General features: G+C 35.7%; 1 protein-coding gene across 2 annotated transcripts in view; it reads right to left on the reverse strand.

Annotated features, from left to right (window-relative positions):
• The window catches only part of MAN1A2 (mannosidase alpha class 1A member 2), a 217,360-nt gene that overhangs the window by 57,406 nt on the left and 135,828 nt on the right, over positions 1-24,126 (reverse strand). For both annotated transcript variants that reach the window (XM_034990197.1, XM_034990198.1), the window contains exon 9: positions 1,985-2,100. In XM_034990197.1, coding sequence (XP_034846088.1) covers positions 1,985-2,100 — 116 coding nt within the window. The remainder of the gene's footprint in view (positions 1-1,984; positions 2,101-24,126) is intronic.

The following is a 24,126-nucleotide window of genomic DNA, read 5'->3' on the forward strand; positions in this document are numbered from 1 at the left end:
AGCCTGCTTCTCCCTCTCCCACTCCCCCTGCTTGTGTTCCCTCTCTCACTGTCTCTGTCAAATAAATAAATAAAATCTTTACCAAAAAAAGAATAAAAAGAAAAGATTAGTTTTTCGAATGCAAGGACAATGTTTTTCATCTTTGTGGGCCTCATGGCATCTGGCATGTTTTCCACATATAAGGCATGCAACAGATGCCTACTCAAGAAACATTTATTGAATGCCTACAATGGACTAAGCACTATATGCCAAATATCAGTTTAACACTTGTGCATTCTGTAAATGACTGTAGGAATTAGTTCCCCCAAAAGTAAGGCTATAAAAAGGATAATAATAATAATAATAAGATCCTTGCTTTGGGACACCTGGGTGGCTCAGTCGTTAAGCGTCTGCCTTCGGCTCAGGTCATGATCCCAGGGTCCTGGGATCGAGCCCCGCATCGGGCTCCCTGCTCAGCGGGAAGCCTGCTTCTCCCTCTCCCACTCCCCCTGCTTGTGTTCCCTCTCTCGCTGTGTCTCTCTCTGTCAAATAAATAAATAAAATCTTTAAAAAAAAAATAAGATCCTTGCTTTAATTTAAAAATACAATAACTATAACTCTGAATACTGATCATCAACTACAGTCAGAATGGTGTTGCTATATACAAAATCATACAAAATCAACAAAGCCTATTGTGTTTCTTTGACAATCCCAAACAACTCTGATGAAGAAAAATGGAGAGAAAACAAAACTTAAGAATATCAAGAACAGGAGAGGAGGGTGGGAGGATGGGCAAAATGGGCGAAGGGGAGTTGGATACAGGCTTCTAGTCATGGAACGAGTAAATCACAGGGATAAACGCAATATAGTCAATGGTACTGTCATAGCGTTATATTGTGACAGATGCTGGCTACACCTGTAGGGAGCAGGGTAGTAAAGACTTGTCGAATCACTATGTTGTACAATGCAACATCATGTGGCAGTTATACTTCAAGAAAAATAATAAAATTTAAAATATATATGTATCTAATTTTAAAAACGGATTTTTTAAAAAGACTTTATTTATTTTAGAGAGAGAGGTGGAGGGGAGGGGCAGAGGGAGAGGCAGAGAGAATCTTAAGCAAGCTCCACATCCAGTGCTGAGCCCAACAGGGGGCTCGATCTCACACCCCTGAGATCATGACCTGAGCCAAAATCAAGAGTCAAACGCTTAAATGACTGAGCCACCCAGGCGCCAATACAACTTTAAAATCCAATTAAAATCACTAAAGGGCTATGGGTTTGTACTGGATCAGAAAGCAAATAACTTAGTAAGTGGGTAACACACCTTTCTATTTCACAGTTGTTGCTTGGAAATATCACATGTAAGTGCTTCCAAGACTGAAACCTGTTCCAATTTTAAACTGTCACAACACTGTGGTAAGAGGTTATATAACTATGAAATGATACAGTAAAGTGGTTAAAAGCACAGCACCTGGAGCCAGACTGTTCAGTTCCAGGCTCCATCACTTACTAGCTATTACGAGCTTGAGCAAGTTACTTAACCTCTTTGTGCCATAAGGTTCTCAAATGTAAAATGGTAGTGAAGATGAGATGATTTCAGATGTGTAAAAAGGGTTACAACAGCACCTGGTGTGTGGAAAATACTAGATAAGTGTTTTCCCCGTATTATTTATCCATAAGGCTCTCCATGTGTAGGTTCAATGTCAGCTGAAAGAAGAAATGTTTATGAAAATGTCTGGTGAAGTCAGAAGTTTTTCTAGTCTGTGTAGATAATAACTAAAAGTAATTAAAATAAATTTTCATACATAAATATATATTTATTCTTCAACAATTTCTTTAAAATGCCACAATAAAGGAAAACAATACAAGACTTTTAGATTAAAATACCAAAATTCTACAGTGAGGGCATAGAACCAAATGCATTTAGGTGTTCACTGGTCACTATGAAACACACTGTATATTCATAGAATGTTAAACAGGTAAATGTTCTGACAAGAATTACCTCAATAGCATCATCATACATTTTTCTCGCCTCATGGTCTGTTTTATCTGACATCAACCATGCTTTTAGTAGGTATTCATAAAAACTGTCTCCCAGCCCGCCAACTGATGTATGGTCTGTAATGAAAGAAAAAGGAAAGGATGGAGGTGGAGGAAAGAGAAGACAGAAGACAATGAAATAATCTTTTTCAAGTATAATGACTATTACTGGTCAACAATTTAAAAATTATATTGACAGCCTTACTTGCAGCATACTTCAAATTTAGTCCAGTAAAAATATGCCCTCATTACTTCTCTCTACATGTGTACCCAACTTTCCAGATACCCCTTTCTGCTGGATGGGGTATTTCACACACATAGGAGTCTTTTTCTTCGGTCACATAGTTTGTACAGTGTCACACAACCAAACTTTTCCAGAAGTGAAAACAACTCATATATTAATGACTTTAAACTATACAAGCTGTAAGATTAAACATGAGATACACTTGAATCTGATGTTAACTAAAAAGAGCCCATTTTTCTCTAGGATGGTTAGTGGTGATTTCTGTGCCATAGACAGTAAAGTAAAATAAATCTAAAAGGCCTTTGTAGTAACACTTTGCATAATATAATAAGCTATTGAAGGAATACACTTGGTTGCTATTTATACAGCTTTTTCTTCATATGTTTGCCCTATGTGTATTCTTATTCTACCCCATCTATACTTCTAATCCTATCCAAGGCAACAGCATAACTCCCAAGGCAACCCTAGTCTTCTATCCCTTTCCATAAGCCCCACTCTACATTTTTAAACTTTGCTTAAAAACTCACATCCTCCCCGCACAAAAAAGAAAAACAACACACTTCTATGACCTGTCAATCATTCATAGAGCACTAGCACTGGTTTCCTACTTTAGTGAGGAAAGGATGGACCGCTGGGTGGTTTATGGAACAACTGGCTATCTGGGGGGAAATGCATATTAATATTTGTATCTTTAGCTCACAAAAATAAACTTGTGGTGGATTAGTGATTTAAAAGTAAAACACAAAACTGTAAGTATTCCAGAAGAAAATATAAGAAGATGTCTGCTCTTCCTAAGCAGATGATCTTCTTAGGCAAAACACAGAATGAAGGAGTCACAAAGGAAAGACTTATAGCATCATATGGTACAATCTACCGTAAATGAATTTGTAAGACCAGAAACTGAATAGGATATTTACAACATTTATAATAGAAATAAAGATTAATACCCTATACAAAGAACTCTGATAACTAAATAAGGAAAACTGCTTTAGAGCACACACAAGTAATTTAAAAAAAGAAACACAAATTAATAATTAACATAAGAAAGGAAGATCAACTCTATTAGTGACCAGAGAAAAGCAAATTAAAACAATGAGGTTCCATTTTTGTCTATTTAATTGGCAAACATTTTTAAAAACTGATAGCATCCAATGTACATAAAGTTATGGTTCACAGGTGGTGGGAATGGAGGGCAATTTTGTAGTAGCTATCAAAATTTAACTAGGTTTTCTACTTCTGGAATTATCCTGTAACAAATACACAAGTATAGATGTAGAAGAAAAAAGGTCATCAGTGCACTGTATCCATTAATAAAAACGTAAGATAACCTCAAACGTCTAGGGATGTAGCTACATAAATTACAGTATAAAGAGACTATAAGAGAACACACAATCATTAAAGAGGATCAGGTGAATCTGTAACCTGATACTGGAAGATATCTATTATATGCTGTTAAATAGGGGGAGGGTAAGTTTCAGAATAATATAGTTTGATACTACAAAAAATTTGTATGTTTAAAGAATATTATTGTACAGAAAAGGTTTGTATATTGTATAGAAAAGATTTAAAAAGACAACTGTGCACAGTGACTACCTCTACGGGAGTAGCCTATGTAACTTGTGTGATTAAATCATCTTCTGTTATAGAAAGTAATAAATGGGGGAAAGTGCCACCATTCACTTTAAACAACACGTTTGCTACTACTTTAGTAATTCGCTTGTACCTTCAACAGCCTGCATCTCAAATGCTCTTATTTATCACTTTTTTTCCTTTAGTCATAAGTATACATTTCAATGAATTCTTACATATATATACACCCACAAGGTAAAAATATAGAGCATTTCCAGCATTCCAAGGTCTCCCTCATGTGGCCCTCACAATCAATACCCAACTTCCAAAGATAACCATTTTTTTGACCTCTACATTAAATGATTTGTCAAGTTCACATAAAATAGCCATTCGTATAAAATGGCAATATATTTTCAAGAATGATTTGGTAGCTTACTGATCTCCTTTGTTTTCCATCTAAATATCTAGAAGAATATTGCCTTATGTAGGCTTCTCTGAGTCTCTAACATTTAAAGTGCTTGGGTATTAGAGAAGACAGAGGAACAAGATAGTTTTCTCTCAAACTGCACAAGAAGATCACAATTAAATTTCTAAAGTTCACATAAAATAACCATTTGTATAAAATGGCAATATACTTTCAATGATTTGGTAGCTTAATGATCTCCTTTGTTTTCCATCTAAATATCTAGAAAGATATATGCCTTATGTAGGCTTCTCTGAGTCTCTAACATTTAAAGTGCTTGGGTATTAGAGAAGACAGAGGAACAAAAGACAGTTTTCTCTCAGACTGCACAAGAAGATCACAGTTAAATTTCTAACAGCTTTCAATACTCGTCATACTTATATTTAAGAATTTTATAATGATGGTAACGTATGATGATAGGTTTAAAGGATAAGTTACACTTAGATGCTAAATTCCAACAGATTTAAATATTTTATAGTTACTGGAAATCATAAAAGATAACACATATTTGTAAAATATTAAAACAATATGGAACTGAGTAGACAGAGAAAGTCCCTCATATTTAGGGACAGAGATTACATACAGGACAGAGAAATGTTGAGGGATGCATTTTGGGTACATTATTTGCTAATGAACCAGAAGACAGGAATTCACTCAAATTTATCCAATTCCTATTGTTTATGAACTCTGAATCTTTGTGGAATTACATCAGTTACCCTTTTGTAGTGTTCTTTTACTATATTCTAGGTTGCACCTTTCTCAGTTCTACTCACACAATCTCAGCTACAGTGCATTACGCAAATTTGTTTAAGCAAATTTGTTTAAATAATCCTGTCCATTACAATCTCCCTTTTACCTCCAACTCTCTTTACCATCTTGAGTTAATTGCTTTCTACCTTTTTCTGTACTTGCATTTCACTGTGATCTCAAGGAGAATGGTTGGCAACAGTGGTGAAGTTATAGTTCAATCTTCCACCATGAAGCAGAAGTCCTAATAAAACTTTCTCAATTTGAGTTCTTTCTGGATAACTTTACAATTTGTTAATGCTATATATGTATGACTTCTCATTCCCCTGTCTCCTAATCTGCTCTCATTGTTGTCCTATCATGAATAAAAATCAAAGCAGGTGGGAACTTAGGGCATCTTGGTTTACTCCAGTATTTCTGGATGGTGTAGGACTTGTAAGTTTGTAACCATTATGTAATTCAGGATGATTTTAGGTGGTACATAGAATAACTTTTTAAAAACTGTCAGAGTCATGGGGTGCTTGGGTGGCTCAGTTGGTTAAGTGTCCAACTCTTGCTTTCGACTCAGGCCATGATCTCAGGATTGTGAGACGGAGCCCTAGATCCAGCTGTGACTGTCTCTCTCCCACTCCCTTCCCCCCGCCAAAAAAAGTCGTTGTCATAGTTACATAATGACTATTGTCAAGATGATCTTTTAACTTCATGCAAGATCCTGCCCCCTCCCTGGAGCACATACCAACAACAAAGGATGAAATCATTATTTAACAGGTATTTCACACTTGAAAACAAAATAAAAATTGTAGTAAATAAGAAATACAAAGAAACTCATAATGTTAAAAGCAGGAGTTTCTATTTCTTGAAAATAAAGACATCTAGAAGTTTACTTCCTCCAACATCATGGGATTCAAAGCACTCACTCATGGTGGGACTCTGGGTATGAAATAAGTTTCTAATATCCTTGGGAGAGCTGACATTCCAGTATAAAAAACACCAAGTTCTGAACTGATAAGCCAGTGGAGGCATTAATAATACTGCCAGGAATGGAGTAGTAAATAGTGAGAGTGGAAAGAAAAACACACATCGTGGAGCTCTCTCAAACTGAGCTTGCAAATGAAAACTCCAATGCACATAAGGAAAACTCATCATAAAAGAATTCAACTATGCAAATAGGAGAATGTATTATACCATGAAAAAGTAAATAATGCAGCTACCTTCTAAAAACAAGTTTAATATTTTAAAAGTGTACTAAGAGAAAAAAAGTATAAAGCCAAAACTGATCAATTTGCACTGAAAAATGGGCATAGATTTTTTTTTTTTTAATTTATTTATTCATTTGAGAGAGTGAGAATGAGAGAGAGTACATGAGAGGGGGCAGGGTCAGAGGGAGAAGCAGGCTCCTCGCCGAGCAGGGAGCCCGATGCGGGACTCGATCCCGGGACTCCAGGATCATGACCTGAGCCGAAGGCAGTTGCTTAACCAACTGAGCCACCCAGGCGCCCTGGGCATAGATTTTAATACAACTATTTGAAAATTGACAGATCAGAAAAAAAACATTAGACAATGAATCTGATAACAGTCTTGTTTAATATGCTGAGAAGTTTGAGTTGCCTTAAAGGAAAGCAGACTCTGCTAAACTACGAGCAATTTGTCAAGAGACACTCATTAGCTTGTTTCTTTATATACCCTACAATGCTTTGCACAATTCTTACTTCTAGTTAAGAGTGCTCAATAAGCATTTATTAAATGAATGGCTATTTTCCCATTTTCAAGTATGAATAGCATTTCACAAATACAATAACTTATCTTTTAAGGTATTTTTTCTTTTTTGTGGGGGAGCCTGGGTGGCACAGTCAGTTAAGTGTCCAACTCTTGGTTTTGGTTCAGGTCATGATCTCAGGAGTCACGAGATTAAGCCACACGTCGGGCTCTCTGCTCAGCAGGGAGTCTGCCTGAGATTCTCTCTCCCTCTCCCCCTCTGCCCCTCACACTCACACACATATTCGCTCTCTAAATAAATAAATAAATAAATTTCTTTTTTTTCTTTTTAAGGGGTATTTTTTCTTTTTTAAAATGAATTGGATAGGGGCGCCTGGGTGGCTCAGTTGGTTAAGCGACTGCCTTCAGCTCAGGTCATGATCCTGGAGTCCCGGGATTGAGTCCCGCATCGGGCTCCCTGCTCGGCAGGGAGTCTGCTTCTCCCTCTGACCCTCCTCCCTCTCATGCTGTCTCTCATTCTCTCTCTCTCAAATAAATAAATAAAATCTTTAAAAAAAAAAAAAAAGAATTGGATCACTTTTTTAAAAAAAATGATTCCACTTTCACAATCTCTCTCTCTTTTTCAGTTTAGGGAAACAAGTAATTATGGGATAAATAGTAATACCTAACATCTAATATTTACAAGCTCAACAAAAAAATGTTTATAGAATGAATGCATTAACTACCTTATTCATTCTTTCAAGTTTTAATAAAATTTACATGTATATATATATATATTTTTTTTAAAGATTTATTTATTTATTTGAGAGAGCGAGAATGAGAGAGAGCACATGAGAGGGGGGAGGGTCAGAGGGAGAAGCAGGCTCCTCGCTGAGCAGGGAGCCCGATGCGGGACTCGATCCCGGGACTCCAGGATCATGACCTGAGCCGAAGGCAGTCGCTCAACCAACTGAGCCACCCAGGCGCCCCTACATGTATATATTTTTAAACTTTCCTAATTCCCCCAATACTAGGATGTCTATAATTGTAGTATATTCAATTGCTTACATGAAATATCCACTGAAATATAACTTTAAAAACCTTACAAAACTTCATTCATCTGAATTATCAGAAATATACACAAAGTCTTGATATTAAGGTTTTCCTTAATATTTAATTTTCTTATAGCTCAGCTCCAGATACAATATTTCAACTATTCAGGGGACTGTAGTAAGAAAGCATTTTCTTTTTTTTATTATTATTATGTTCAGTTAGCCGGCATATAATACATGTTAAGTTTTTGTTGTAGTGTTCAACAATTCATGAGTTGCATATAACACCCAGTGCTCATCACCACACATGCCCTCCTTAATACCCATCACCCGGTTACCCCATCGTCCTGCCCCCTCCCTTCTGTAACCCTCAGTTTGTTTCCCAGAGTCCAGAGTCTCTCATGTGCATCTACATGGATGGAACGGGAGGATATTATGCTAAGTGAAATAAGTCAAACAGAGAGAGACAATTACCATATGGTTTCACTCATGTGGAACATAATGAACAGAGCAGAGCAGAGGACCACAGGGGGAGGGAGGGAAAACTGAATGGGAAGAAATCAGAGAGGGAGACAAACCAAGAATGTATTTTCTAAAAATAACCAAATACCTAATTCCGTTCCTCTTTTCTCTTAAAAGAATTTGAATTCACTCCTGCTTCTTTCTCCTCACCTACTTGCTCCTTATTCCCCTACATTCTGGCTTTGGCCTACAGCAGACAGCCAAACCAAAATGGCATTCTATAAGCGAACAGTCATTTCTCAGTCCCAATACATCAAATAAACTGTACGTGCAAGAGAAGATGATTAGACCACACAAAGAGCATGTGGAGGGTGAGGCAGTAAGGGTGATACTGAACTGAGGGAGAGAACTGAAGGCCCAAATTAACTAAAGGGAAGAAGAAATGAAGGAACAGATTTTGGAGTTACTAAGAAGGTAAAAACAACAGGACAGGAATCTGGCCAAATTGTCAAGTTTCTGGCACAGACCAGACTATGTAAAGTATGGAGGAAATAAGGAATCACAATGAGGAATAAATTTTAAAGAAGAGATAATAAGCTCAATTTTTTACCTACTGAGTTTAAGATATCTACAAATAGGGGATGCCTGGGTGGCTCAGTTGTTAAGCGTCTGCCTTCGGCTCAGGTCATGCAGGGTCCTGGGATTGAGTCCCACATCGGGCTCTCTGCTCCACGGGAAGCCTGCTTCTCCCTCTCCCACTCCCCCTGATTGTGTTCCCTCTCCTGCTGTCTCTCTCTCTCTCTCTGTCAAATAAATAAATAAAAATCTTTAAAAAAAAAAAAAAGGATACCTACAAATAACCCAGAAACAAATATCCTGTACGTGGGGAGGGGAGATAGAAGTTTAAAGCCCAAGCAAAATCAGTAATGAAATACTGATTTACATCAGGGGTGGGGGTGGAGGGGCAACTTTTCCTGTAAAGGGCCAGATAACATGCAGTCTTTGTTGCATGCCCCTCTGTTTTGCTGTTGTTGATGATGATTGTTTAAGCCCTTCAAAAATGCAAAAAAAAAAAAAACTTGTTTTATCTAGTAGGCCATATAAACACAGGCCAGAGGCTAGCCTAGTTTGCCAGTTGCTGATTCATATTTCACAGATATATAGGACACAGTTCGTCCTGTAAAAAGAGATGAGGTCTGTGAGGCAAAAAAGGAAAGGATAAGAAGAATTCCTAGGAATATGCACATTTAAGAAGCTAGGTGAAGAAGAATATGAAACAAATTCCCATCCCTTTAAAGTAGATTGGCCTTGTACTTGCTTTGTCTAACTGAAAGTGGTAAAAAGTAACATCATGCCAGTTTCAAGTCCAACCCTCAAGAGGCCTTAATGTGCTCCACTTCTTTTTATGGGACCTTGTTACTGCCATGGAAATAAGCATGGTATATAGCCTGATAAATGGTGAGAGACCATAGGGAGTAGGGCTGAATCTCCCCAAGTGGGGCTGTGCTAGATTAGCCAGCCTGCAGACAACCTGCCAGCTCACTGGGACACATTAGTAAGTCCAGACAAGACCAGCAGAACCTCTCAGCCAACCTGTAGACTCTGAAGAAATAATACATTATTTTAAGTCACTAAATTTTAGAGTGGTTTGTTATACAGAAATACCTAACTAATACATTGTCCTTTTTGGACTAGTCTATAGGACAGTCGCTGGGCCACATAAAAAATTACTTTTAGTGGAGCGGTAGAAAGCAGAGCCCGGGGCGCCTGGGTGGCTCAGTTGGTTAAGCGACTGCCTTCGGCTCAGGTCATGATCCCGGAGTCCCCGGATCGAGTCCCGCATCGGGCTCCCTGCTCGGCAGGGAGTCTGCTTCTCCCTCTGACCCTCCTCCCTCTCATGCTCTCTGTATCTCATTCTCTCTGTCTCAAATAAATAAATAAAATCTTTAAAAAAAAAAAAAAAAAGCAAGCAGAGCCCAGAACGCAATGCATCAAAAGAAGTGAACAGAAGGCAAACAAGAAAAACCAACAAATATAAACATTTCTTCAAAAGGCTTTATCCTGACAGGAAGAAGAAAGGTGGAGTGTCTGCTAGAAGGGGCTATGGCAATGAAGAAGAGTAGAGGAAATAGAGAGAAGGGCTCACTGGCAATGAGAAAGGAACCAGGAGGTTTAACACATGGTCTAATCACAATGAGAATACCAAAAAAGAAAGAGTTCAGGAGATGAAAGAGGAAAGAATACAGAACGCAGGTCAAAGGAAAAATACTGGTCAGGATCTTCTGAGACTGGAAAAATAGAAATAAAGCCCAGTGACCCAGTAAATGAGCTTACAGGTAAAGAGATCTGCATAAGAATCTTCACTTTCACTTTGACTTATGAAACAAGGTTGTCTAGGTAGAAGTGAGGTAAAGGGGTATGGTGACCAACTTTTAAAAACTACCAAAGAAGCATTCTGTGAATAATAATAATTTTTAAAAACTAGAAGCACAGAATGGGACATACAAGGAGCAATAGTGAGAAAAAGAAATTAATACTTTGAACCACAAGTTTATGATGAATTAGGCAATGGAGCAATAAAAGTATGCTAGAGTTCTCATCTTGCTCAAAGGGAAGATCCAGTAATGATTAATTCTAAATGTCATTAGAAAAATATAAATAATCAGGGCGTAAGTTAAAATTCAAGGGCAATTGTTAAGAAAAGATGAAAATATATATATTAATTTTGAAACGAATAAAGAAAAAGAAAATGAAACAAAAGACATAAGGCAGTATGCGGAGGCTATTTTAAGAATGCATAATAGGGAGAAAAAAAAAAACAAGTAAGATAAAAGAAACTGACTTAGAAAAAGACTTGTGTTTTGGACCAGAATGAAGTAACAGTTTACCCTGTAACCTAAAATAGCCAAAAACACTGGACAATATGCATGAAATGATGGTTTTCATGATACTGAGCATCAGGCAGTAAAGGACAGTGATCTGTCAGATATGGAAAATAAACAAGGGGAGTCCTGTGACTGCCCCCAGATGACTGCCTCAAGAAAGTTTCCAGGCAGAGGCATAGGGAGGAGAAAATAAGGCACAGTCCAGAAAGTCCAAGGCAGCTAGGGTTCATAGACAGGGTACCAGAGAAAAGAGACCTGCACAGAAAGAGAAACCAGATATCTATAAAGGGTTCCCCTGAGTATCCAGTAGAGTACTGAGCAGCACACACGTGTGAGCAAACTACCTGAGACTGGGAAAAGAACCACATGAAAAGATGGGAGGGGACACTGCCTGGGGCTCACAAAGACCCTACTGGTAATAATGCTTCTTTCCATGAGCCAGATGAGAAAAATCCATACTTCATGGGCCATTAGAGTAGAGTATGCAGGAGATAATTAGCCCTAGACTGAGCAATGTACCAGATCCCCCTTACAAATCATAAAATCAAGACAGGAAAAGGTCTAACAGTTTCCAAGTTACTTAACTGTATCCCCCCAAAAAACTCAAGAAGATTTCTAGGAAAAGAAAAATATCCAGCACTCAAACAAGATAAAACTGACAATGTCTAACATCTAATCCAAGATTACCAGGCATGCAAAGAGGCAGGAAAGAAACCACTCACAATGAGGAAAATAAGGAACCAGTCCAAACTGACCCAGAATTGACAAAAATGGTAGAATGACCAGAGAAGAATATTACAAGTTACTATAACTGTGTTTATCTATGTGCAAATAGGTAAGCAGAGACAAGGAAGATATAAAAAGATCCAAACTGAACTTCCAAAGATGAAAACTACTGTGTTAGAGACAAACAAATACAGTGGAAGGGATTAAGAGCAGATGAGACAATAAATAAGGAAAGAATAGTAAACTTGAAGGCACTGCGATGGAAATTATTCAAGATGAAACACAGAGGAGGTAAAAAACAGAAATAAAAAAGTATCAGTGAACTAAGTGGCCTAATACATTTAGGATAACTGGAATGTCTGAAGGACAGGCATGACCGAAAAATTACCTGAAGAGGTAAGAGCTAAAAATATCTCCAAATTTGATAATAATAATAACTAAAAACCCACATGAAAATGAAAACACAACACAGCAGAATTTGTGGGATACGGTACATAAGCGGAAATTAACAACATGAAACCTTTTTAGAAAAAAAAGGTTTCATATCAATGACTTCAGCTTCCACCTTAGAAGCCAGAAAAAGAAAAGCAAATTAAACACAAAGTAGGTAGAGAAAGCATATATAATAAATGTTAGGGCAAAAATCAATGAAACAGAATCTACAGATATTAAAAGGACAATAAGGAACATTATGAACAACTTTATGCCAGTAAATTAGAAAAACTAGATGAAATGGACAAATTCTCTGAAAGACAGAAATTACCAAAACTCTCTCAAGAAGAAACAGATAATCTGAACAACCTTCTATCTGTCAAAGAAATTGAAATTATATTTAAAAACCTCACAAAAGAAAACTCCAGGCCCAGATGGTTATGTTGGCAAATTCTATCAAACATTTAAGGAAGAAACATTATCAATTCTGCACAAACTTTTATAAAAAAAAAAAACTGAGGAGGAGGGAATACTTCACAACCAATTCTGAGGCCAGCATTATAATAATATCAAAACCAGAGAAAGACATAAAAAGAAAGCTACAGAGCAGTATTTCTCATTTAACAAATCAATTACAAGAAAATACTGAAAGGCTAATACATATCATGAATAAATATGACTTATTCTAGAAATGCAGACCAGGTTTAACATTTAAAATCAATCAATGTAATTCACTATATTCAATAAACCAAAGAAGAAAATAGATGCACACACAAAAAATTTGACATCCATTCCTGATAAAAACTGTCAGCAAACCAGGGCAAACACACAAAGGGCAACTACAAGAAAACCTACAGCTAGCAGTATACTTAGTAAAAGACTAAATGCTTTCTCCCTAAGATCAGAAACAAGACAAGGCTGTTCACTTTCATCACTTTTCTTCAACACTGCACCATAGGTTTTAGCAAGTGCAATGAGGCCAAAAAAGAAATGAATTAAATTTAAATAAACGGCATTCACACTGGAAATAAAGAAGTAAGCTATATTTATTTAGATAAGACTGTCTATGAAGAAAATTCGATGGAATCTACAAAAAAAGCTACTAGAACTAAAAAGTGAAGTCAGAAAGTTGCAGATACAAGCTTAATATTCTAAATCAATTTTATTTCTATATATTAGCAACAAAATATAAGAAAGTGAAATTTAAAAAATCATTTTAGCAGCATCAACAATATGAAATATCTACAGATAAATCTGGTGAAACATGTGTAAGACCTGTACATAGCAAGCTACAAAATATTTTTGAGAGAAATTATAAAGAATACCTAAATAAATGTAGACATAGATATAACTTGTTCATGGACTGGAAGATATCAACTGTCAAACAGTGTTAAGATATCAAATTTCCCCAAATGATCTATGGACTTCCCAATCAAAATACCAGCAGGCTTTTCTATAGAAAATGACACAGTGATTCTAAAATTAATACGGAAATGCAAAGGATCTAGATAACCAAGACAGTTTTAAGAAAAAAATTAGAGGGCTAACACTACTTGATTTCAAGCTATAATAACCAGAACAGCATGGTACTGGCATAATAATAAATAGATCAATAGAACAGAACAGAATTCAAAAATTTATATCTATATGTACAACTGATTCCTGATAAAGGTGCAAAGACAATGCAGTGGAGAAAAGACAATCCTTTCAACAAATGGGTGCCAGAATAATTAGATACCCATGAAAGGAAGGAAGGAAGGGAGGGAGGGAGGGAGAGAGGAAGGGAGGGAGAGAGGGATAGATGGAGGGAGGGAGGGAGGAATGAACTGTAATACCTATATAAAAATCACCTCAGAGCAGATCACAGACCTAAATATAAAACCTAAATCTCTAAAACTTCTAGAAGAAAACATAGGAGGAAATCTTTGTGACCCTGGGTTAGGCAAAGCTTTCTTAGATAAGACATGAAAGAATAATTCATAAAAGAACAGACTGATAAAATGGACTTCATAGTTGGAATCTTTTGCCTTTAAGATTGCGAAGAGAATGAAAAGACAAGTCAAAGACAGAGAGAAAACATCTATTTTGAAAATGGGCACCTGGGGAAGGTTTGATCAGACAATTCACCAAAGAAGATAAATGGATGGGAAGTGGCACATGAAAAGACATACAACATCACTGATCATTTTGGAAGTGACAATTAAAGCCATCAAGAAATACCACTACACACCTATATTGATACAATATAGCTAAAATGAAAGAATTGACCATATCAAGTACTGGTGCATATGTGGAAGAACACTGCTGATGGGAATGTAAAATGGTACATCCACTATGGAAAAGAGATCGGCAGTTTTTTTAAAAGTTAAGTACGCACCTACTACATGATACAAACATCCCACTCCTAGGTATGCACTCAAGAAAAATAAGAACATATGTCAACATGAAAGCTTTAGGTCAATGTCCATAGCACTTTATTTGTAATAATCCCAAAGTGGAAATAACCCAAATGATCATCAACAGGTGAATGGATAAACAAATTGTGGTATTCCACAGGCAGAATTCTACTCAGAACTACTGATATACACAATATGGGCAAATCTCAAAATAATTATTCTCTGTGAAAGAAGCCAGACAAAAATAAAGAATGCATATAAAGGATTCCATTTATATAAAGTTCTAGAAAATGCAAATGTATCTATGATGAAAGAAAGCAGATCAGCAGTTGCTTGAGGAAGAAGTGAACAGGAGAATGAAAGAAGAATCATAGAAGGGGATGAGGAAACCTTTAGAGGTGATATATAGGATTATTTTGATGATTCCATAGGCATATACTTATTTAAAAACTTATCAAACTGTACACTTTAAACATGTACTATTTATTACACATCAATTATATCTTAATAAAGCTATTTAAAAAAAGCTGGTAAACAAAACAAAAAGGATACCTGAAATTAGTCTAAACCTATCAGTAACATCAACAAATTTAACTCCGTTTTTAAAATACTAAGAGTCACACTGGGATTTAAAGATTAAAAAAAAAAAAAAAAACACTCTATAAATACTCCATAAATACTTTTTACTAAAGATATACCTAAACCAAAATTGCTCAGGAAATTGAAAATAAGGAAATGGGTCAAAAGTGAGTTGGGGATGGATAGGTTTGTAAAGAAGACTTGGGGAGAGTAAGGAATAGAAGTAAACTGATCGAAGTTAAAGAATTGACAGAGGTACTGATGATCCAGTTGGAACTGGTTTCGATTTCAGCCTGTACTACTGACGATTTTCATCAGCAATGCTCAGCTGAGTATATGAATGGGAAAGGTAGATGGCTGGATTGAAACAGTTTTGGGATTTGTAGGAGAGATGAAACAGAAGGTAAGGGAGTACAGTATTCCCATATTGGTTTGGATCCTATGCAGTCTAGGCAGGATAGGAAAAGAAGCAACAGGCAATCCTCCTGTCCAAATATTCAGGATCCTTGTTCCATTGTTTTGTTGCATCCAACCAGTAAAAACATTAGCCCAATTGTCAGTCTGCTCTACTATTATCCTCAAATCACAATTTTCACCAAGAATGAGAACCTCAGCATTGCTTGTCAACTTTAGTATGACTTTTTGATTACTGCTCTTTCCCATTCCTTAAAGCAGGTATTTGAAATCTCTTCTTCAAAAACCCCCTACTGCTCTACCTTCTTCCTACTCTCAGCACACAACCATGCCTAATTCACAGAAAAAATACAAACCATTGACAGCGAAAAGAGGGAAACCCAAAAATGTATCTTTCAACTTTCTGCACCCCCATCTATCAATTCATCTGTTCCTTTTGCTTGTTAAAGAGGAAGATATATTACTTCTTTACATACTCCATCTCATTCTGGACCCTAACCACTTCTGCTTCCTTCTCAGGAATCCTCCCCCTCTTGGCCAGTTTTAATCTTCAATTTCTACCCTCCAACTGAATCTCTCTCTTTAAATATTTATTAATATCTTAAAACAATCGAATAATCTTTCTTGACAATACTCTACTCTTTCAGTTTGATACCTATCAAGTGTTTACTGAAGTAAGTGAAGAAAGAGAATCACAGATGATGTCTAGATTTCTGGCTGGGCAAATGGGAGAACAATGGTGCTCTTCACTGAAACTGGTAACACTGGAGGAGGAAATGGTTTAAAGTAGGAGTTTGAATTTGGGGCATATCGAACTGGAGGTCCCGGATGGATATCTAAATGGATATGACAAACAGGCAATCAGACATGTGGAAATCCAGAGACTGGGGGTATACACTTGGGAATTACCAATATATGAAATGGATTTGAGCCATGAGAGTTTGCATGGAGTGATTAAAGACAGTACAAATGGTACTTTGGAGCATGACATTTATAGAAGAAACAGTCATTAAAATAACACATAGGGCATTCTCTATTTTGCACTGGCCTCATACATATTTCTGGGTATGTTACAGATCTACGGAAAGGAAACAAGATAAAGAAGACATAACAATTAAAAGAGGTGAAATAACAGGGTAAATAGCAGGGAAAGGCAAGTCTTTGTCATCAGGGTTTAGAGGAAATGTTGTTTAGGTCTGTGAATTATTGCCAGGGTTTACAGATTTAGCTTTAAGTTACCTGGGTACTAGGAAAACAAGTTCCCTTTCCAGCTCTTCTAGACTGTTGCTCTAGTAGAAGATTATATGCTTAATAAGTAAGCAGCAGAGGCCTGAGATCCATGGTAACTATGGAATTTATCACCCAGTAGTGTGACTTTCTTACTTAAACCTCTGAATCATGCCTACCCCAGTGTCAAATCGGATGAACCATGACACTCCAAGGTCCTCTGGAGATGCAGAAATTAATAAAACATTATAAAGCACTACTAAACAGCAATGATTCATATGATCTATCTCAGCATGTTATAAAGTTAATGGCAGGTTACTAAGAGAAGCTATTTCTTGAAGCGTTCTTATAGGAAATTCTGGAATAGAAGTTACTATTTGTATCATGTCATGGTTTATGAAACATTTTCAAATATGACCTACATGATCATCCTATTAAATAAGTCAATTAGAACACATGAAGAAACAAAGGCATGGAGAAGTTAGGTAACTCATCTACATTATTATGTTAAATTATTAAGCAGGAAAGCCAGGGTTAGTCTTCTAACTCCAAATATTATACCCGTTCTTGTTTTTTCTACAATTTTTTAATTTAGTGATACAAAACATAATGAATCAGTAATGACCAATTTCCTATATTTTCTTCACTTCGGTCATTAAATAGCATAGGCTAAGCACTGTGCTTAGAAAACTAGTGAAAAAACAAAGGAAAAAAAGAGAGAAAATATTAATAATGTGCCTTTAAATCTAGGTTCTTTACTATATTCTTTTATATCTGTTGCCAAGTACTTTTCCTGAAGGTAATCACCAGTAATTATTCTCTGTGATTGCTATGTGCATGTCACAGATATTACCATTACTCTAATTACAATACAGTTAGCCAAAGCTGGATTGTTAAATTTCAGTTCAATTCACTGTTTGTTTTGCAGACTATTTAAAGATATGACAGATGTATAGTGCTCAAAGATAATAATGGATCTGATATACTTTTCAGAAGCTGATATAAAATATACAAAAACATTAAAAGGAACAAATTGGACAATTTAGTCAAGACTACAGCTGCTAAAAGGATACCAGGATGGCTTCCCTAGGATTTTAAAGCCCCTTGCCAAGATAACCAGTAAATAGCTCTTTCTGTAACATTCTCTAAATTAACAACTGTTAAGAGTGAATATATTCTGAAGAAGTAATTTAAATTTATTGTGAGAAGAAAAACAAGAAGGGACTATTTTATTGCAATTTTTTTTTTTTTAAGATTTTATTTATTTATTCATGAGAGACAGAGAGAGAGAGAGAGAGAGAAGCAGGCTCCCAAGGAGCAGGGAGCCCGATGCGGGACTCGATCCCAGGACCCTGGGATCATGACCTGAGCCGAAGGCAGACGCTTAACCATCTGAGCCACCCAGGCGCCCCCTTATTGCAATTTTTTAACTGGGCTGAAATATATGTAACATGAAAGTTGCCATTTTAATCATTTTTTCAATGTTCCATTCAGTGGCATTAATTACATTCACAACCTTGTACAACTAGGACTATTTCCAAAACTTTTTCATCATCCCAAATAGAAACTCTGTACCTACGGAGTAGTAACTCTCCATTCCCCTTTTACTTAAGTCTCAACCTCTAATCCATTGTATGAATTTGACTACGTTAGATTTGGTAAAGTGGAATCATACAGTATTTGTCCTTTTTTGTGACTGGCTTTTCTCATTTTTCATGATGCTTTCAGGGTTCATCTGTGTTGCAGCATGTGTCAGAAACTTCATTCCTTTCACAACTAAATAATATTCCATCATATGGACAAACCACATTTTGTTCACCCATTCATCTGTTGGACACTTTGGTTATTTCTACCTTTTGGCTACTATGAATAACGTTGTGTGAACACTAGCATATAAGTATCTGCTTGAGTCCCTGTTTTCAAATCTTTGGGGTATATACTTAGGAGTTAAACTGCTGGATCATATGGAATTCTATATTTAACTTTTTGAGGAACTATCAAATTGTTTTTCAAAGTGGCTGCATCATTATACATTCCCAACAGCAACGTACAAGAGTTCTAGTTTCTCCACACCTTTGCAAAAACATATTTTCTGTCTTTTGATTACAGCCATCCTACTAGGTGTGAAACGGAATCTCACTGGGCTTTTGACTTGCATTTCCCTAGTGACTAATGATGATGAGCATCTTTTTCATATGTTTAATTTTCCATTTGCATATCTTCTTTGGAGAAATATCTATTCAAGTTCTTTGCCCATTTTTTAACCATCTTTTTGTTGTTGAGTTGTAGAAGTTCTTCGTGTATTCTGGATATTAATCCCTTATCAGCCATGTGATCTGCAAATATTTTCTCTCATTCTGTGGCTTGTCTTCCTCTGTCTCTATCAAGTCCTGTGACACACAAGTTTTTTAATTTTAATAAAATCCAATTTTATCTATTTTTTTCTTTTGTTGCCTCTGCTTCTAAAGAAACCATTGCCAAATCCAAGGTCATGAAGGTTTTTCCCTGTTTCCTCCTAAGGATATTATAATTTTTGTTCCTAAATTTAGTGTGTGATGCATTTTGAGCTAAGTTTTATATATGATATAAAGTAAGGGCCCAATTTCATTCTTTTCCATGTAGCTATCCAGTTTTCTATTATAATACCATTTAATGAGAAAAAGTTATATTTTTAATAATTAAGATGCTGTCAATGCTTTACTGTTCATCATTTCAAAGACTAGCAAGTCTCATACATTGACTTAATTTTTTTCAGTATTCTAAGATTTTGATGTGGAAGATGACATCCTCTTTATATTTAAAAATATTTGTGCACCATGAAGGAAACCATCAACAAAATGAAAAGGCAACCTACTGAATGGGAGGAAATATTTGCAAATGATATAGTTGATGAGGAGTTGATATCCAAAACACATAAAAGAACTGATACAACTCAGTAACAAAAAAAACCCCAAATAACACAATTAAAAAATATACAGAGGCCCTGAACAGACATTTTTCCAGAGAAGACCTAAAGATGGTCAACAGACACATGAAAAAATGCTCAATATCACTAATCAGCAAGGAAATGCAAATCAAAACCATAATGAGATACCAGCTTACACCTGTCAGAATGGTTATTCTCAAAAAGACAAGAAATAACAAGTGTTAGCAAGGATGTGGAGAAATCAGAGCCGTTGCACATTAGTGGTGGGAATGTAAATTGGTGCAACACTACAGAAAACAACACAGAGATTTCTCAAAAAATTAAAAATAGAATTACGATATGACCCAGCAATCCCTCTTCTGGGTGTTTATCCAAAGAAAACAAAAACACTAATTCAAAAAGATGTATGTACCCCTATGTTCACTGTAGCATTATTTACAATCACCAAGATATGGAAGCATCCTAAGTGTCTACTGACAGATGAATAAAGAAGATGTGGTGCATATAGTACAATGGACAATTACTCAGTCATAAAAAAGAATAAAATTTTGCCATTTGCGACCACATAGATGGACCCAGAGGGTATTATGCTAAGTGAAATAAGTCAGACAGAGAAAGACAAATACTGTATAATTTCACTCCTATGTGGAATCTAAAAATCAAAACAAAACAAGAAGTGACTCATAGATACACAGAACAAACGTGGCTGCCAAAAAGGAGGGAGTTGGGGGAATGGGAGAAATAGGTGAAAGGGATTAAGAGGTACAAACTGCCAGTTATATAATAAACAAGTCATGGGGATACGATGCACAGCATAGGGAATACAGTCAGTAATATTGTAATAACTTTGTATAGTGACAGATGGTAACCAGACCTATCAAGGTGATATATAAAAATATAGAATCACTATGTTGTATACCTGAAACTAATATAATATTGTATGTCAATTACAAATCAATTTTAAAAAAGGAATAATAGTGGAAAAAAAAAAAACCCAGTAGAAATAACTCCAAAGTCATCAACTGATGAATGGATAAACAACAGTGGTAGATCCATAAAATGGAATATTATTCAGGCATTAAAAAAATCCAAATATTGATATATGCTACAATATGGAAGAATCTTTAAAACATTTTGCCAATCACAAAAGACCACATAATATGTAATTATATGAAAAGTCCAGCAACAGGCAAATCTATAGAGACACAGAGTAGATTAGTGGTTGTTTAAGGCTGCAAGGGGTAGAAGAACCAGCAAATAGGTAGGTGATAGCTAAATGGCACAGGATTTCTTTGGGGGGTTAATCTTCTAAAATTGATGTTGGTGATGGTTACAAAACACTGTGGATAGATTAAAAACCATTCAATTGTATACTTTGCGTGAATTATATGGTATATGGGTTAAATATCAATAAAACTGCTTTAAAAATGTTTTTAATCTTACTTCAAAAGTGATAGATGTTCATCATCAAATTTAGACTAATAAAGGAAAACAAAAAGAAGAAAATAAAAACAAACATTAAGGAAAAAACAGAAATAACATATATCTATGTTAAGTATTCTGTAACATAATGTTTAATGGCTGCATAGTATATGACATCTGAAGGTACTATAATTTCTTTAACCAAATCTCTTTCATAGGATGTTTAAAACTGCAGTGTCCAGGCATTAGGCACAAGTAGTTATTAATTAAAAGTAAATAAAATTTAACATGCAGTTCTACAACCATACCAACATTTCCAATGCCCAACACCATATGTGGTTATTGACGCCTGTAGACAGCACAGATATAGAACATTTTCCTCATCACAGAAAGTTCTATCGGAAAAGACTGCTTTAGAATGTTTCCAAATTATTCCTATTATAAATAACTTCAAAGATATAGTAAATAAACTTTTTATACATAGCTGTGCAAATTTCTTTGGAATAAATATGTAGAAATGAGTCCCAGGTTCAAATGGCATACAAATTTTCACACTTTTTGAAGCTCCAGGTACAGGGATGTGTCCAATTCCCTTATTAATTTAATAGATAATGAACAGTGTCTTCTGTTTAAAAGCTGCATCGAGAATCGTTATTTTGTATACCTGAAACTAAGAGTTGACAGTTGACCCTTGAACAACATGTGTTTGAACTGCATGGTCCACTTACATGCAGATTTTTTCAACAAGGTATAATACTGTAAATTTATTTTCTATTCCTTATGATTTTCTTAATATATTCTCTAGCTACTTTTTTTGTATAAGAATATAACACAAAATATGTGTTAATCAACTGTTTATGTTTATCAGTAAGGCTTCCAGTAAAGAGTAGGCACTTAGTAGTTAAGTTTTTGGGTGAGGAGTTAAAAGTTACACGCGGATTTTCTACTGTGCAGGTGGTCAGTGCCCCTAACCCCCACGTTGTTCAAAGGTCATTGTATTATATTGTTGTCTTGTATGTCAACTACACTTCAATAAAATAAGTCAAATAAAAGCTGCACTGATTTGATTAGCGTGGTGGTGAAGTGGGACAAGAGAGGGACAAAGATCTCTGGTGACCAGTCTGTGGAGATGCTACAAACAGGATACCAAAGATGGTAGTGTTCGCACATCCTACTATAGTAGCGTAGCACCAGTGTGTACAGAAAGAAGGTGGTACCGCATTACACTGTCTCTATGTACTATTTATCTTCAGTAATACCACTTTCTCGGTTAAAAATGAACATCTGCTTACTTCCTTTTTTTTCATGAACCAACTTTTCTCTGTGTATTTTTCTACTGAGATGATCATCTTTTTTCTTATGATCTTATAAGAGTTCTTGATAGAGGATATGAAAATTCTGCTTTCCAAATACATTCAAATGTATTTCATTAGCTAGTTATTTGCCTTTGTTATGAAATATAAGAGGTTAATGTTTATATATAGCAAAAACGGATAATCTTTTTCTTTACGGAGAAGGCTTTCCTGATTATTTAAAAAAAAAAAACACTTTTTAATATTTTCATACTGTTATTTTTACAGTTAAATTTAAGTTTTACCTTATAGAATATACACTGGCATATGACATAAAGAAAGACCAAACATAATTTTTTCCTGTTAGAATATTCCCAAATCTTAATAAAACTCTAGGGGGTGAAATGTACAATAAAATTCACCCAAATTACTAAGCAGACATCCAAACCAGTCATCCTTATCTGGAATAAGAAAAGTATATTTTTGTATTTTAGAAATGCTGCCCTCGGGCTTTTTTCCAAAAAAGTATCATTTTCACTCAGTCTAGGCATGGCCCTTGTATTTTCCTCAAAATAAAGAGAAAAATAAGCTGCATGTAAAGAATTTCAAAAAAGTACGTAAGAGGAGCCAAAGATTGAGATCTATTCCCAGATCCATGACAGACATAACTATATTGACCAAACTGCTTTCCTTTCACAAAATAAAGGACAATTTCCTTGAAAGGAGCCCCCCCAAATTCCATGACAAATGTTTTCCTACTCTTGGTAGCAAACACCAGCATAATTTCTCACTGACAGATTAAGAGGCTGTTATTTTTACTTCTTTTTTATTTCATTATGATTTTATCAGTCTCAAAAACAATCCAAACATGTTATACCTGGGGGAAAGTTACACTTTCTAGTATTCCTTCCAGTTCTCCTATCTTTTAAGAAAGAATACTATTCATAAACCCATATTTTATTTCAATTCTTTACATTCCACATTTCCAAATATTTATTATTATGTTTTAAAAATCTATTCCTTCAAAGATCAATTATAAAGCTCTAATAAGAAGATCACCCTCACCCCAAACAAAATATTTTCTTCTCATTGAGGAAGTCACGTCTGTCAGTCTCACATGACAACTGGTACATACCTCTACCATAACATTCATCACATTTTATTCCAACTACATTTAAGTGTGTCTGTTTACTCTGCTGGCCTGGGAGCTCCCCAAAATCCGGCCAAGTTCTATATGGTCTTTCCCCATCTCCAGTTTCATCTAAGAACTTAGCACAGAGCCTGATAAATAAAAGACCCTGGTATCTATTGTTAAAACGACGGGACAAAGCTTGCCCAAGAGCAACTGCCCTCCTTTCTAATCATTTAAGATACTCATTTGTTCTTCATATTCCTTTAATAAAATACCTATCCCAAGCAATGCTCTATCTACATGAAGATATGGTTTATAAATAGGGGCAACCCTTTGCAAAGACCGCACTATATTTTAACAAAGTACTTTCACATACATGAAATAAAATACTGCTTGTGACACAGGTTATTTGGTTTGCATTTACAAGTAGGAAAACCAAAG

This window comes from Mirounga leonina, unplaced genomic scaffold (assembly GCF_011800145.1).
Source record: "Mirounga leonina isolate KUSES-001 unplaced genomic scaffold, KU_Mleo_1.0 Mir_507, whole genome shotgun sequence".
NCBI classification, from domain to species: Eukaryota; Metazoa; Chordata; class Mammalia; order Carnivora; family Phocidae; genus Mirounga; species Mirounga leonina.